Consider the following 14,449-nt stretch of genomic DNA (forward strand, 5'->3'; position numbering starts at 1 on the left):
ACTAGCTGCGGATTTGGGCTTCCCCACAGCTCACCATGTACCGCAACGCTCTGAGTCATGTAATGACATTAGACAGTGGTCATCGTCGGTGGTCATCGTATCTCATTGCGGACCCATGTTAAAAAGCACTTGATTGCTTTAGGCCTGAAACAATACTGGGACGACCCGCAGGCAATCACAAGGGAGACCAAGACAAGGATACAATTGGCTGTTTACCACTGAAATTGTGGTAATCTACAAAACGTGTGCCAGTTTCTATCTGTGGGCCCTGAATACTTGGCAAACAAGGGTGAACATGGATGCGAGGGTCACCTTGATATCCTAGCTCTCCATAGGTGCGGGCTCTCTTTATAGAGTTCCGTCTGGGCTGCCTGAAAGTCGAGAAATGTACACAGCAATGAGCTGACATGTATGACAGTAAATGTCCTGTTTGCAGGGCTAAGGAAGAATCAGTGACGTGCTTTATGTTCCTATGCGATGGCTTAAAACGTCTGAGGATTATGCCGTTGTTTACTCTGCATGGGATTCGCCCATTCAACGAGGCCATGGCCTTTTGTAAATCAATATGTAATTGGGACTGTTTTTATTTTGTCTCCAAATACATCCATGAGGCCTGGCTAAGGAGGCTTCACCTGGCCAAATCTTAAGTTGTTATCTGATCAAATGCGCAATTTCTGCTGTTCTGACAAGAATATTAATGTGGCACTCTGGAAACTGGCATTTTGTATCTGGCAACATATGATATGAAATGTGGACAATGACTGATTGTGATTAAGTGTTAACCTATGTGCAACTAGGGTGTGTCTTAATCTGTCTTAATGTATAACTAGACATGCCCCAGAAGGTACCCTTGGGCACAGATTCTGTATATTGAATTTTAAGATTTGCTTATTCTATCTGTGCTGGAAATGTTGGAATACGATTTTATATTGTATTGTAATTTGTGTGTATTGTGTTCTACCTAAAGACTCTAAGTCAAGAACAGTCAATTCATACTGTCTGGCCATGCTTAGATTTAAACGAAAAAAAGCAGGAGGAAGCTGCTTCCCTGTTATGACAGCACAACCATGGAAGCCCTACCTCATTCATTGAGAGCCAACCAACCCTTCTTCATGTTCAGGGGTAACACTATAAAATGGCTGGTTACTAATGACTCAACTGGATAGTTCTAACCCGAGACTGATAAGAGGTTCCGTCCCTCAACTCGGCCTAGTAACCCCTCCCTGACCACTGCCTCTTCTCCACGATACCTGTCACTTATGTATATATCTTTGCACCTTTACTTCTTTAATTCACTGTATATCCTGTATTTCCATTGTATATTTTGTATAGTTCACTGTATCTGTTTAATATTTGCATGCACTGTAACCAAGTTGAAAGTATACCTGTAACCTATTTTTGAAATGGCGCCCAGTTGGTATGTCATATAAATAAATAAACAAACAAACAAGTCTAATAAAGGTCTCCAAGTCGAATAAAGGTTTATACTACTACTACTACTATTAATTAATCTTGTATAATGCTCTTAATACCGGAGACCAGTCTCTAAGCATGGAACCAGGATTCAAACCTGTGTTGCTCTGTGTTATCTTGCTTCCATGATAAACAAATTGCCCCAGAGCTATCCTCCCAGCCCCTTATTACCAGGAAATTGGCTGGCAAGTGACTACGAGTTATCATGGAGTAAAAAAACAAACATATGTAATATGTACACTTGTCTCTCTCTACATCTCTGTCTCTCTCTCTCCATGTTCAGATGTTGCTCACCAAGGTCTGGTGGGGTAACCTGGCTGTGGATAATGGCTTGATCCAAGTCCTCCTGTGTATGCTGTTTTTCCCATTGATTTTCACTGGGTTGGTCACCTTCAGGTAAGCCCACAGCTCAGCCGGCTTCTTCCGCAATAGTTTTTTTATTGAATATTTTCCATTTCCATACAAGTGCTCAACTTCCACAGTTTTTCCATGTACATTTCACAACAAATAAAAAACACTCCCCAGCCCCTCACCACCCCAAAGCGTTGGTTATGAACTTTCCTGGTCTATGGCATGACGCTAGCACTTCAGTAGGTGCGCAGTCACCCAGTAAGTATGGAACATGTAGGACATAAAGCTACTTTTTCAAATGTAATCAATTATGACTCTGCACCCCTCCAAACTGGGGGAATCATTACCCTCCCCCAGTCCCACCCTACCCAAACCCGGATCCGTGAGTCGGAATACCCTGGATGGGAGACATCTAGTCCCGGCGCGAGGCATACACCTTAACCTGGCTCGCCCTCTCTGGGTCTAGTAACTCCCCATTTAGTTATGAATGGTCCCCATTCCTCCTGGAACGATCCCATGTGATCATGAACTATGGCTGTTAATTTATCGATCATGATACCCTGAGGTCTTTGGGTTAGTAGTGCAATGCAAGAACCTAGATAGATAGATAGATAGATCGATCCCAATGTGTGTTCAGCCCTTCCGTTTTGTTTGGTAACCTATGATCTTCCAATTCTGTAATACGGTCAGTCTACCAGCACGAAGAATTGCCTTGCACATTCTCAGGAATTGCTACTCCTCTGCCTCTTTTGGGGGGATACCCAGTAGCATTTGTAGGGGACTTAATGTCGGCTGAATTCCTTTAACCTCCTTTATCCAGCTCAACACCTCTGCCCAGTATCTTTGGATTTTGGGGCAGTGCCACTGCATGTAAGAGAGAGTGCCCAGTTGCCCACACGCTCGAGCATTGCCAGCAATTATTAATAAAGCCCAGATATTCTTTAGTGTTAAATCTCCTGAGTGGTTGATCGGTTGCTTTTGTATAGGTTTCAAACCAAGTTTATTAGAGGATGTGCGTAAATGTGTTCAAATCCCGAGTCTGATTCCAAAGTCTTACCTTTTTATTATACATGGTAGCCTACAGTCCCCATATACAAATCTTTACATAGTTTCCTAGTAGAACACCGGGATGGTGTCAGTTCCATTGCAGAAAATGCACTGGCAGAGGGGCACAACATCTGGCGTAAGCCTCTGCCAATAGTTAATTATTTCTCCTTTGTCAGCCTTTGTTTGAAACAGAAAATGTTACCGTCGTTGGGTGAAATGTACTAATAGCATTGTAGCCCTATCGCCTCAGGCTAAACAGGCCCTGAACGCTCTCCCCATCGTCCGCGAGCCTTTCTTACGGCTCGTGCTTAAAACGTATAGGGAGGGCAATAATGGGGCGATATACACCAAGGTAGAGGGCTGACACTGTCGGGGATGACCCACCGCCCAAGTTAAGAGCCTGAGCGCAGCGACAGTCCCTTAACAAGGGCAGCGGTGCCCTTACCGACAGGGTCGGCCCGCGGCCGAGGTGTATGTCACAATTAGCACCCGAGTAGGTCCCCTTGCGGTCGATAAGGGTGTTTTTTTAAAAAAAGAAACCTTACCTTGTGGTGTGGCACAGCGATGCTCCGTAGTTCCTGAGGTCCATTTTCTATGTTGATCCCCGTGACGTCATCAACAAGGAAATTGACTTAGGAGACTACGGTGCTGTGCGGCAATGCAACACAAGGTACGTTTTCTTTTCTTTTTTTTTTTAATAAACACTCTTAGCATTCGTGTAGGGACTACATGGGTGCTAAGAGGTGAGGCTGCAAGGGGAGGGGAAGGAGGAGTGGGGAAGGGATGAGGGTGTTGGCTAGCAGCACCCAGGTTGCTCAGAACGCAGGCTTGTACCTGACAATACAGCCCGCGTTACGAGCATCCTGATTGGCCAGCGCCCCCTTCCAGGGTGCTAATGGCTGGTATAGCCTGAAGTGAAACGGCTATAATCAGGGACGTCATTTCACCAAAATGCCAGGGGTAGTGGAAGTGACATCACACCACCCTAGACCAGTGATGACATCGCAGGAAGTGATGACCCCACCCCCACACGGGAAGCGATGGAACACAACCTTTCAACCCATGACAAAAAAAGAAGTGGCATCACATAGTATTGTTTCTGAGTACACTACGAAAAATATTTTTACAATATCACCGTAAAGTGATATACATTTCATACAAGAATTGATCACCAAATGTATCGTTAGTATGAGTGCGTATAGGCCCATATTACCAAACCACTGTGAATGCAAGCAGACGTCCAAGGCCAAACGATAATGATGTGTTAAGCACTTATGCTTAAGTGCTTCATATGGAACACATACACATACAATATCACCCAACCTGTGTTGGTACTCATTTATCAACCTCAGCCGGATGAAGGTCTGAGTTGACCTTGCTGGAAGTCGAACCTGCAACCTGCAGATCACACACACATTGTAGCTGCGAGCATTCAACCCACTGAGCTATCTTACTGGCTATACCAATCAGAAAACCGGCCACTCTAGAAAGAAAGAGGGACATGCTCCTGGCCACAGTCCATGAGCCTCAATGTAAAAAAAAAAAATAAACTTTTTTTTTTCGTTTTATTTTAGGGGTAGCAAGGGAGGTAGCAAGGACGACCTCGGGGGTCACAGTTGCAACCCCTGGCTACCTGTAAATGATGTCCATGGTTATAATGCTATTAGTACATTTCACCCACTTGGCAGTGGGCTACAATGCTATATTATCATCTTGCAATTACATTGCTACTCACCTTTAATAGGATAAGCTCGATGTGGTATTGAGATGTCACATTGAGCCAGCAGAGAGGGTAACCCGAAAACACTTAATTAAAGGCGTGACTTGCATTTCTGATTCGATTCTTCTCAAATATATTTCTGTGACACTTTCTAACCAATAATTGGTAAGGAATATTTGGTGGTAGTATGTTTTTTGTGCACTGAGGGAGTTTAACACAGAAGAGCAGGAATCCTCCTGTATCACTTATTTCAAACCACAAAATGTACTTTAATTACATTGTTTTAGACTGCTCAAAACCTCCCTCCAAACATTAGAAGATACATATTGGTGTGTTTTTCAGCTAAACAGATTATGTGTCAATTAAATGGAATCAGTCTTGCATTAAAGTAAGCAAGTGCATGGAAGTGCGGGAGAAAAGTGTCAGTAATGCAAATACCACCATGTTAGGGAGATTTGTCATTTTTATGCTTCATCCCGTCTCCTAGTGAGACCCCCAGCAGTGTTTCGTGGACTGCTGGACCTTTTTCGCTTAATCCTGAATGAGTGGAGCCTTTTTGCACTCATTCCTTCTCATGGGCTATGTCTTTTGGAACTCTATTCTTTGTAATCTACCTGTACTATGGAGTCTGTCTGCTCCATAGCTCTTAAAGGCATCTGTGTTTTACTACTACAGCACAAAGCTCCTTATGCGTCCCTTAGGGCCCTTAAGATTCTTTTTCTATATCGTCATGTAACTACAGTTCTTAAGGATATCCTTAGTGTCTCTCCCAAAACTCTATAGTCTGAGAGATTGGCACACATCACCTTCAGTGGAGAGCCAAAGGGATACTTAGTATCCCCTGTCTCTCTGCTCCTGTGACTTTTTAGTCACATAGACAATCACCTAGTTATGGCCGGTGGCAGTGGACATGTTTCACCTACTATTGTGTATTTTTTATACTGCAAGCTATGTCCATAGCCTCAGTAGTGCACATAGGGGCGCCCAAGTTCCAATTCAGTGTCTCCCTTCTTTATTCGCCATTTCTAGTGTGGCTGTTCTTTTTCAGCTCTTCTTCTACTGTCCTCGGAGGGGTAGGCCTGTGTGTGTTTTTCCTTTGGCGGGAACCCTTGGGTGTCCCAGCCTAGGCTCCAGAGTGTCTGGGCAGGCGGGAAGTGGGGTGGAGTCTTCCACCCCCCTGTCCTTTGTCTGCCAGAGTGCCTAAATAGGTCCAGCTCTGACAAGGTGCATGGCTGTCCTGATTGGACAGCCACACTGCCCTTTCTGTAAAATGCTGAGAGAGATTGCAGAGGAGTGTGTGCTGGAACTGTATAAAAGGTGAGGCTTTTGGAGTGTAAAGCAAGTCAACCACAGCAAACATAAGTAACTGAAGAAGAAGAAGACGACCAGAGATGCCTGCAGACCCTTTGCACGACCGTGAAGTGACCACTGCTGTCCTGACCCCATTTTCTATGCAACAGAGGAGCTCCCAAGAGGATGTCTCCTTCCCTTTGGCTGGTGGGAACAACCAGTCCCAAGACAAACTTTGAAACAAGCCATCTTCCGAGGTCCCAGGAGCTTCCACAACTGCAGAACCACAATACCAGAAGACCTACTGCTCATTTTGAGTGCATCAACGTGGAAAAAAACGAATCCCTCTAAATCTTTGCTAAACCTGTAAGGACACTCCAGAGATCCGGTCCATCTCACCTAGACCCCCTCACCAGAGTGTGGGACAGCAGGAAGTAAAGATCGACAGGGGGATCTGTGTCCTTTGTTGGTGCTGCTGAAAAGGCGCCAAAACCGTGAGTGAACCAAGAAGTTGCTGAAAGGCGTGTTACAGGTCCTCCCTCGAGACTGCTGCTGAGAGACACTGTCCATTGTCCTGCCTTTCATCACCAGACCAAGGAATCAGGAGGTCGACCCCAGAACTGCCACATTGCGGAGAAGCCAACATGAATACTTTCTTCAAACCAACCCTACTGTGGGGAAAAAGGTATTGCTTACCTGATTCCAAGAAGTCACTCCAGAGCGTTGGAGTGCACATAGAGTGTCCAGGGCAACCCCCCCTTTCCTCTGACCCAAGCCGCTACTTGTGTCCTCTTCTCAAGTCCGTTTTTAGGTCTCCTCTGTTAGTTGCTAACTTGCTGCTTCAATAACTTTAGACACTGGAAGAAAGCAGCAGGAACTCTTCATAATTTGCTATTTATCAAGACTTTAAACCCTCTCTGAACTGCCTCTAGCTAGGGTTTTGTTTTTGGACTGCAAAAGCCTTGCCAGGCAAAGGAACCGTCTTCAGGACCTTGAACTAAGCTCATGTCACACTAACCACTTATTTTCCTCCCTTTAAGTGACTTTCTATATGTGTTTGCAGAGTAAATGCATTACTGTATAAACCTTTTGAAAACCGCATGAGTGTGCAATAACCGATAATACGATGACATTGGGCCTCATTACACGGTAGGCGGTGAGCCATGGCGCTATTAGCGCCATGGCTCATGCCGGTAAAATACCGGCACCGCCTTGGTGGAAAGGGGATTTACCGCCCCATTCCAAGGTTGGAGGGGCGGTAAATCCCCCTTCCACCATTGCCCTTCCCCATTCCCATTTCTGCCCCATAGGGCTCTATGGGAATGGGGAAGGCGCTAATTACGGCACCGCAATTTTGCGGTGCCGTAATTAGCTCTGAGGTCCCTTTGCGGGTTGGATTTTAACGCCTGCAAAAAGCAGGCGTTAAATCCCCCAACCCGCAAAGGGACCTCGTAGTAAGGCGGTAAGGATTTACCAGTACCGGTAAATCCTTACCGCCATCCGTGTAATGAGGCCCATTGTCTTTTCCCTTTCTAACGTTGCTAGATATGTATAGGCGAACAAACACAAAAGTGAAAGTGTCCTTTGAAGTGTATTATCTAGTATTCCTAAGTGTTCTACTGTTACCGTCTGAAGTATTTAAAGTGATTCTGGTATAAACATAATAAATATATATCTTTTGTACGTGTAAGTGCTTCTTTGCTGTGCCTGCCTAATTAAGATTCAGACTACTTACCTACAGCTCACATCTTCCTCTTAAGATAATCCTGACTGCTCTGCCACACTACCAAGGTCCTGAGCTAGTACAGACTGATCCTAAGAGTTGTGGATCTACAAACCACTGGGATAGCTTACTAAAGTCTTACTGCCAGTAGGACTTTAGGAAAACTCCCCTAACACACCACTTTTACCACACTGCCATATCCCCAGTTTAGAAGCTATGTGGAGGACAAACCTCCAGCACTTGGCTGAAGGTTGCCCTCAACATTACCTCCAATAAACGGAGGAGTTCTCACTGGTGTAACTACCGCCCATGGTAATTCCTCCAAAACTCCTACGAGACTCCATAATCGGAATCATACTGCGGCTCCATTACTCGTAGTATGGCGGCTTACCACCAAAAGGAGTGGTGGGAATTCTATATTGGCAGTATTTCCTGCAGAAAAAACACCAATCTCCTAATGAGACGCCAAGTGTTAAAGAGGATGACAGTGCAACAATGTTTTCTATAGAATAAAATACCCGCTACCATACATAAAAATAATATTGCAAGTCAACTTGGAGTTCTGTGGTCTCATGAAGGAACTCAGCCTTCTGCCTCGTTTCTCTATGCAGTGAGTTGTAATATTCTGTGGAAGGTTCCAGATCAGAGGAAATGCACGTGATGTGGACACACACACACAGTCATATCTTGCAAGGTGTGTGACACAAACATTTTGCAATGCACTTCACACTCTAATCTGTGCACATGACGCCTGCATGCTCCAGTGTGAAGCATGCAGAAAGTGCGTAACGCACCAGAATGCACCATTTGCACATGGCTCATAAGGATGGAAGCCATTCACTGGAATAATATTGCCCTTGCCGAAACTACAGTATTCTAATTCATTAGGCGACTGAGCATGAGAAGCAGGGGTGTGTAACTCCAAAGAGGAATTCAAATTTAGCTTTCTAAATTAGGTCCAGAAAGAGGACATATACCTTATTGCCACAGTTCCTTTTTCAGAGTAAAACCCCTCGTTGAATGATAGCTGTGCTTCCCTCTTTGCAGTGGTGATCAGTGCCAAGAGGTGATTACATTTTGCAGTGTGCGCTTTATATATGATCCCACTAACTCAGTCACTCATTCACAATTGCACAGCTCTTCAGGTGCTAAGATACATAGGACAGTACATGCTTTCCTCCAAAACAGCCCCTCACCAACTACAGTACCGGGCTTGGGCGGGCCTAGATACTACCAGCACAGTCCGCTCAGCTTTAAACCAAGCTACAGATCCCTGGGAGCTGCACACGTGCATGCCCATTATGTGGGAAGTTACTCAAAAGTTCTGATTTTGAAAGTGGGACGGAGGTAGGTTTGGCTGCCCCATTTTGGTTGAATCGACCAAAGAGATATTTATACATAGATAAATCCATTTTAGCCAGAAATAAATCCTCTGCGTTCCCTCCTCCAAATACTATTTTGAGCACTTTCTTTTTTGGTTTCCTTTGAGATTACTGTGGAAATTGCTCGGATCAAGGAAATCAAATGGTAGATTTTCATTTCTGAAAAGTCTCAGCACTGCAATGCACCATTTAAGATATATAACAGTGTTTTGGGCCCTGGGGCACCTCCTTTTGCATCAATTTGTAAAACAACAACCTCATACCAAAGAAAAGCACATCTACAGCACTTAGTCTGCAAGTTGTTTCTTATTTGGTGCAAATCTGTCCAGCATTTCTTGCCCTTGGGTGCTCACAGGAAGCACCTTTTTTCTGTAGGGCGAAGTTAATGTGAGAAGGCCGAAAACATGTGTTTTGTTTTCTTGATAGCTTTTGAACTGTTTAATGAATTTTATCCTTTGGAAAATGTCATACGGGCTGTGTGGGGTCACCTCATAACAGAAAAAAAAGCTAACAATAGGGCGATCAATATTAATCGACCAGACCTGTCAACCGTCAAAATGAATCACGTAGAAACCCGATAGGATTCAGTGGAAACACCGGGCCAGACTAAAAATGCTGACCCTAATGGGAAGGAAGCAAGCCCCCCACCACCAGCTCGGTTTTAGTAAGGGCCAGGCACTCTTTTCTTGGTAGTAAGTGGTCGCTGGATCAAAGCTAAGAAAACGTGTTTCTCGTCCGATTACAACACCATGATGTGCTCTGCTACAAAGGTAGATGCGTGAGTGGCTGTAGTTTTGTTTGTTCACCTCATTGGAACTCAAAGCATGTGATCTCCTCCAACTCTCATGCATAAGCATCGCACATTATTGCACGTGCAATCCTTACACATCATTGAGTAAAGTGTTACTTCATGTACTCACTGTGCTCATGTACTCACTGCACCTGTGCACATTTTAGAAAGGGATAGTGAAGAAAACAGAAGGGCATAGTACTTCAACGTAACATTTACATATTGAATCAAGAAGGACTACTATTGTATAAAAGAATACATTTTATTTTACAAAATATCTCAGTTTGCTCTCTAATAATTCACTAACAAATCAAAGAAAATCTACACAACCTTGTGACAGGTTATACTTCATACTTCTATCCCAAAACATAATTATGAGCAGGGTCTGCAAAAACCATCTTTTCAAAAACCAACCATAAAAACTGCTCAGTTCATTACCACGTGGGGATCTCACAATTATTAAGAAAAGCTAAAAGCTAAAAGAAAAAAGAAAAATCCAAACAAACATGTTCAACTCCACTTCTCAAAATACACGCATGCATCAGGGAGACCACATGTAATTAAATGCGAGAATAAAACCACCTTCTCTAGTGCATTAATTCTCATCTGTACCAGAGAAAGACTGGCAGTTTAGCATCATTGCAAGACAAACCAGCATATTAAACACATAGAAAAAACTAACATTTTAGCAGGTTTGTATGGGGCCTGATGGAAAATCCCAAATACTTATCTTACATGTCACCTGATGGGCCGTACCTGGCATTGAACCTTGCTTCATGTTCTATGATATATGTAGCCCTCTGTAGTATCTGGCTTGTTATTGTGTGCACCCATGCAGGTCACAGAATGTGGTGAGGTAGCCTGGAACCTCCCGGGACATCAAGGTTCCAGGTTTGGCAGCTGGGACTCAGGGTGGGAGATCCGACTAGAGAGGGTGTGTATTACCTAGCTCCTGCCTCCCTTTCCCAACATGCCCTGAAAGGACACTTTCCTTTTATACATACCTGCCTCCAGCGTCATCTCTGCTACGTGTGTGCTGCCTCCAGAACCCCCAATGTTACACACTCCTACAGCAACTACGCCGCCCCCCCCCCCGATCAGCACAACGTTTCAAAAACAATGCTTTAGAGTCGCGTGTCCTATCAGCTGTGCGCCAGCCAGGTGCCCAATTAGTCTGGTCACTTTGTGCAATGTATCAAGGACAAGATGCACTAAATGACATCTTCACTAGATCAGATCAACCTGATGCTTGGCGCTCTGAAGTCTACACTTGCAGCCTAGTCAGGTCATCAAGCTATTACCGCTTGGTATGGACGGCATCGTGCTGTGCCAGGTGAAATGTGAAGGCCTTGCCTTGCCTCGGTCAGACGTTTCTAGGTATGCATGCCTGTATATCTGAATAAGCAATAGCAATCAAACATGTATGTGTAAGTAACTTAAACGCACACACCTCACTAGAGGCTGCTTTGCAAATGTAAGGCAAATACTATAGCACCTTGAGCGCTTCCTGTTTCAAAGCAGTACATTCTACTAACAGACATTGGGCCTCATTCCGAGTCTGGCGGAAAAAATCCAGTGTTATCATGATAGCGGGCCCACCGGTTCCACCAATGCTCTCTGCCGGAAATAAGGTAGTATTATTATGCCTCGTCAGTCACACGCATCCCGTATATGTGGAACCAGTGGCACCGCCATGTCTCTGTGTAGGCGGTACTCTGAATGTGCCTGTACTAACGCTGTGCTGGTAATTCAGGCACGTCCGGCGACTCATTCCGTAGTTTACAGTCACGGTGTTGCCGGTTGCGGTGGCGCTGTGGGTGTCACTTTGCAGTAACGATGTTTCCGCATTAGCAACTCTGAATGTGCAGGTGCGCAAAACAGTGCTGGTACGGTGCTACAGGCACCGCTCTTTCCGGACCGGCATACTTGTAATGAGGCCCAATGTTTTACTTTAGGCTAAATTACTTATATGAGGGGAATTCTAGATGTCATGGTATCTTATATGTAGCTTTTGTACCGCATGGGGGGCAGACTGTGCACATACACATGACACTATCCTCAGTTATGACATGCACATCCCGACTACCACAATCCTAGCCCATCCCCTGCTTTCCATTTGTCTTTCCCCTCCAAACGTGTTCACCTTATTGTATACTCCCAATTTCCTATCACTGTCTCTCCCAACCCTACTCTTTTCTACCACATCCTTCCAAAACCCTACTCTTTCGTATCTACAGAATAAGATCTGGTGACACCCTGGTTGGGTGTCAATGTGCCATTTTTCAGACAAGGCATGGCGATGTAGGACCATCACTTTAGAGACAGCCTCCGTATAAATTGGAGTTCATTGGACTGGGCGGGCATTTTGTTGGATTTCCTCTAGCTGGTAATTAGGAGGCGGCAACTTTGATGATACCGAGAGGTGAAGTGGTGGAGTTTAGTTTAGTTTAGTTTATTATTTGATAATGCGCTCCAAACCCAGGGGTAGCCGGGCACAGCCGTTGCAAGAATACTTAGGCTTAGGTTGCATACATATAGATGATACATACAGAGGATATATTATGTGAGTTATTAAAATATATACAATACAGAAATGCAAATATACATTGGTCTGGTGTCAGAAGAATCACGGTGGTTCTGCGCAATGATAGGACCCGGTTCAGTAGGTTAGTTGTCGTTAATCCAGAGCCAACTTTTCACCTTACATCTGAATCTAGAGTAGGGTAGGTTAGCTCTCAATGTGATTGGGAGTGCATTCCAGGCATAGGCAGCTCTAACAGGGAAGCTTGCTCCACCTGCTTTGGTTAGTCTAAATCTGGGCGTTTCAAGTAGGGAGTTGTTAGAGGCTCTGGTGTGGTGAGTAGAGGATTTTCTGGTCAGTCTAGCCGAAATGTATGGGGGCGCAGTGTTGTTCAATCCTTTATGTGTAAGCGATAGCTACCTCTCGACTTCACCTCCAAAGTTGGAACTTGGTAATACTTCCTTTATCACCCACCCAAAAAAGTGGCAGTAATGGAATTCTCACCACAATGTACAGCACCACCTGACTCATGATGAGGCCAAAGACTTAGCGGTACTGCGCGTCCAGTGGCATCGTCCTGGTGGATGCGTCTTATGTTACTTGGTGCCTTGATCATGGAAGCCCACGCCTCTCCTCCACCGAAGGCATCTGGGTAATCACCCACCCTTTCATCAAGGTCATTTCCCTAAAGCACCCCTTTGCAATAGGTCAGAACTGATATAGTTTTGCCCTAATCTCAGCACCTGCTTCTCACCCAGACACATGTTGCACTTTACACATGAAATGAAGGTAAATGGTGTGGCTTCCCAGAAAGGAGAAATTAAGAATACATTATAATCTCTTCCTGCACTAGGACTGAACCGATTCATGCGCACATGAAGGGGGTCCCTCGGCCCAGGAGCTGCTGCCAGCGCCTGGCGGCTTTCTACGCGGCCCCCGTGGTGGTCTTCTACTGGAACGTCATCGCGTACGTCGGCTTCCTGTGGCTCTTCGCCTACGTGCTGATGATCGACTTCCAGACGGCGCCCTCGTGGCGAGAGTACACGCTCTATGCTTGGACGTTCACCATCTTTTGTGAGGAATTAAGGCAGGTGAGGACGTGCAGAAAGCATGAGGCACCAAACACGCTTAAGCAACCTTTCATATGCATGTGCTGCCACCTGTTAGGAAAGGTTGCCCATGCCTCCTTGCAGGAGATGTTTATATAATAATTTGTTTTTTTAATGTACACCATCTTTCAGGCTCGATGGGGGAGTCCCTCCCCACGCACACACTCTTGTTATATCCTCGTCTTATTTGGTTACCAGAATCCATTTTTGGTTTTTAAGGGAGTTTTGCTTTTCTTTTGGTTTGTCTGTGTGCATTTGTATCCCCACCCCTTTACATTTTTTTTATCATAATGGCGGTATTGGTATTCTAGCATGCTATATTGTGTTATATCATGCGGTATGATGCCCTCTTTTGTTATGTAGTGTTTGCAATGTCATGTCACTTTATAAAAACCTGTCTGGGGCTTTGAAACAGCGGGAAGGTGACATGTAGCACTCCACACCCACCCAAATAACTAAATAATACATGTTAGTAGCACTCAGTTCAAGTAACGGGCCACATTGCCCAGTGCAAGCTGTCTAAGAGGGACCGACCCTCCCACACCATTCCATAAAGCTCCTAGAGGGCCTCAGGCCCTTCCAGGCAGCTCAGTCCAGGGCCTTGCTCCCAGGTGTTCCTCCCAGCTTCCCTGGCTGTCTTTGGCTGGTCATGCCCTAAGGAGTAAGTGGAAGAGTGTGTGTCTTCTGCTCCTTGGGACATTGCACTCCAGGAGAACCTGAATGCCTGTGCTTAAGGTACCTGACAACCTCTGCATACAGCCCGCTCATCGGTCATTTCCCTCATAGAGTGTTGCCCTTATTGTGGGGCTCTCCTTGTATCCATCCATCCCATCATGCATTATTTTACAACCTTACCTCCACTTTCATTTTCTCACGTGGCATTCCAGTGGCTTATTTACCAACTCAGTACCTACAAGAGCGGCATCCACTCTCTCCTCCCAAGGCCATCTGGTATGGTTCCGGTGGCAGAGACCCCCTATTTAAATGTTCCTTGTGTGTCCCCCAGCGTTAGCGGAATCAGCTTCACCAGAACCCCCTCCGAG

At 45.2% G+C, this 14,449-nt stretch overlaps 1 protein-coding gene across 3 annotated transcripts in view; it reads left to right on the forward strand.

Annotated features, from left to right (window-relative positions):
- The window catches only part of LOC138528635 (transient receptor potential cation channel subfamily M member 2-like), a 613,775-nt gene that overhangs the window by 424,479 nt on the left and 174,847 nt on the right, over positions 1–14,449 (forward strand). For all 3 annotated transcript variants that reach the window (XR_011284191.1, XM_069640449.1, XM_069640451.1), the window contains exons 14-15: positions 1,757–1,869; positions 13,151–13,388. Coding sequence is in view for 2 of the 3 variants with exons in the window: in XM_069640449.1 (XP_069496550.1) it covers positions 1,757–1,869; positions 13,151–13,388 (351 nt within the window). In the remaining variant the exon portion in view is untranslated. The remainder of the gene's footprint in view (positions 1–1,756; positions 1,870–13,150; positions 13,389–14,449) is intronic.

The sequence above is a fragment of the Ambystoma mexicanum genome, chromosome 7q (assembly GCF_040938575.1).
Source record: "Ambystoma mexicanum isolate Mex_15411 chromosome 7q, UKY_AmexF1_1, whole genome shotgun sequence".
NCBI lineage: Eukaryota > Metazoa > Chordata > Amphibia > Caudata > Ambystomatidae > Ambystoma > Ambystoma mexicanum.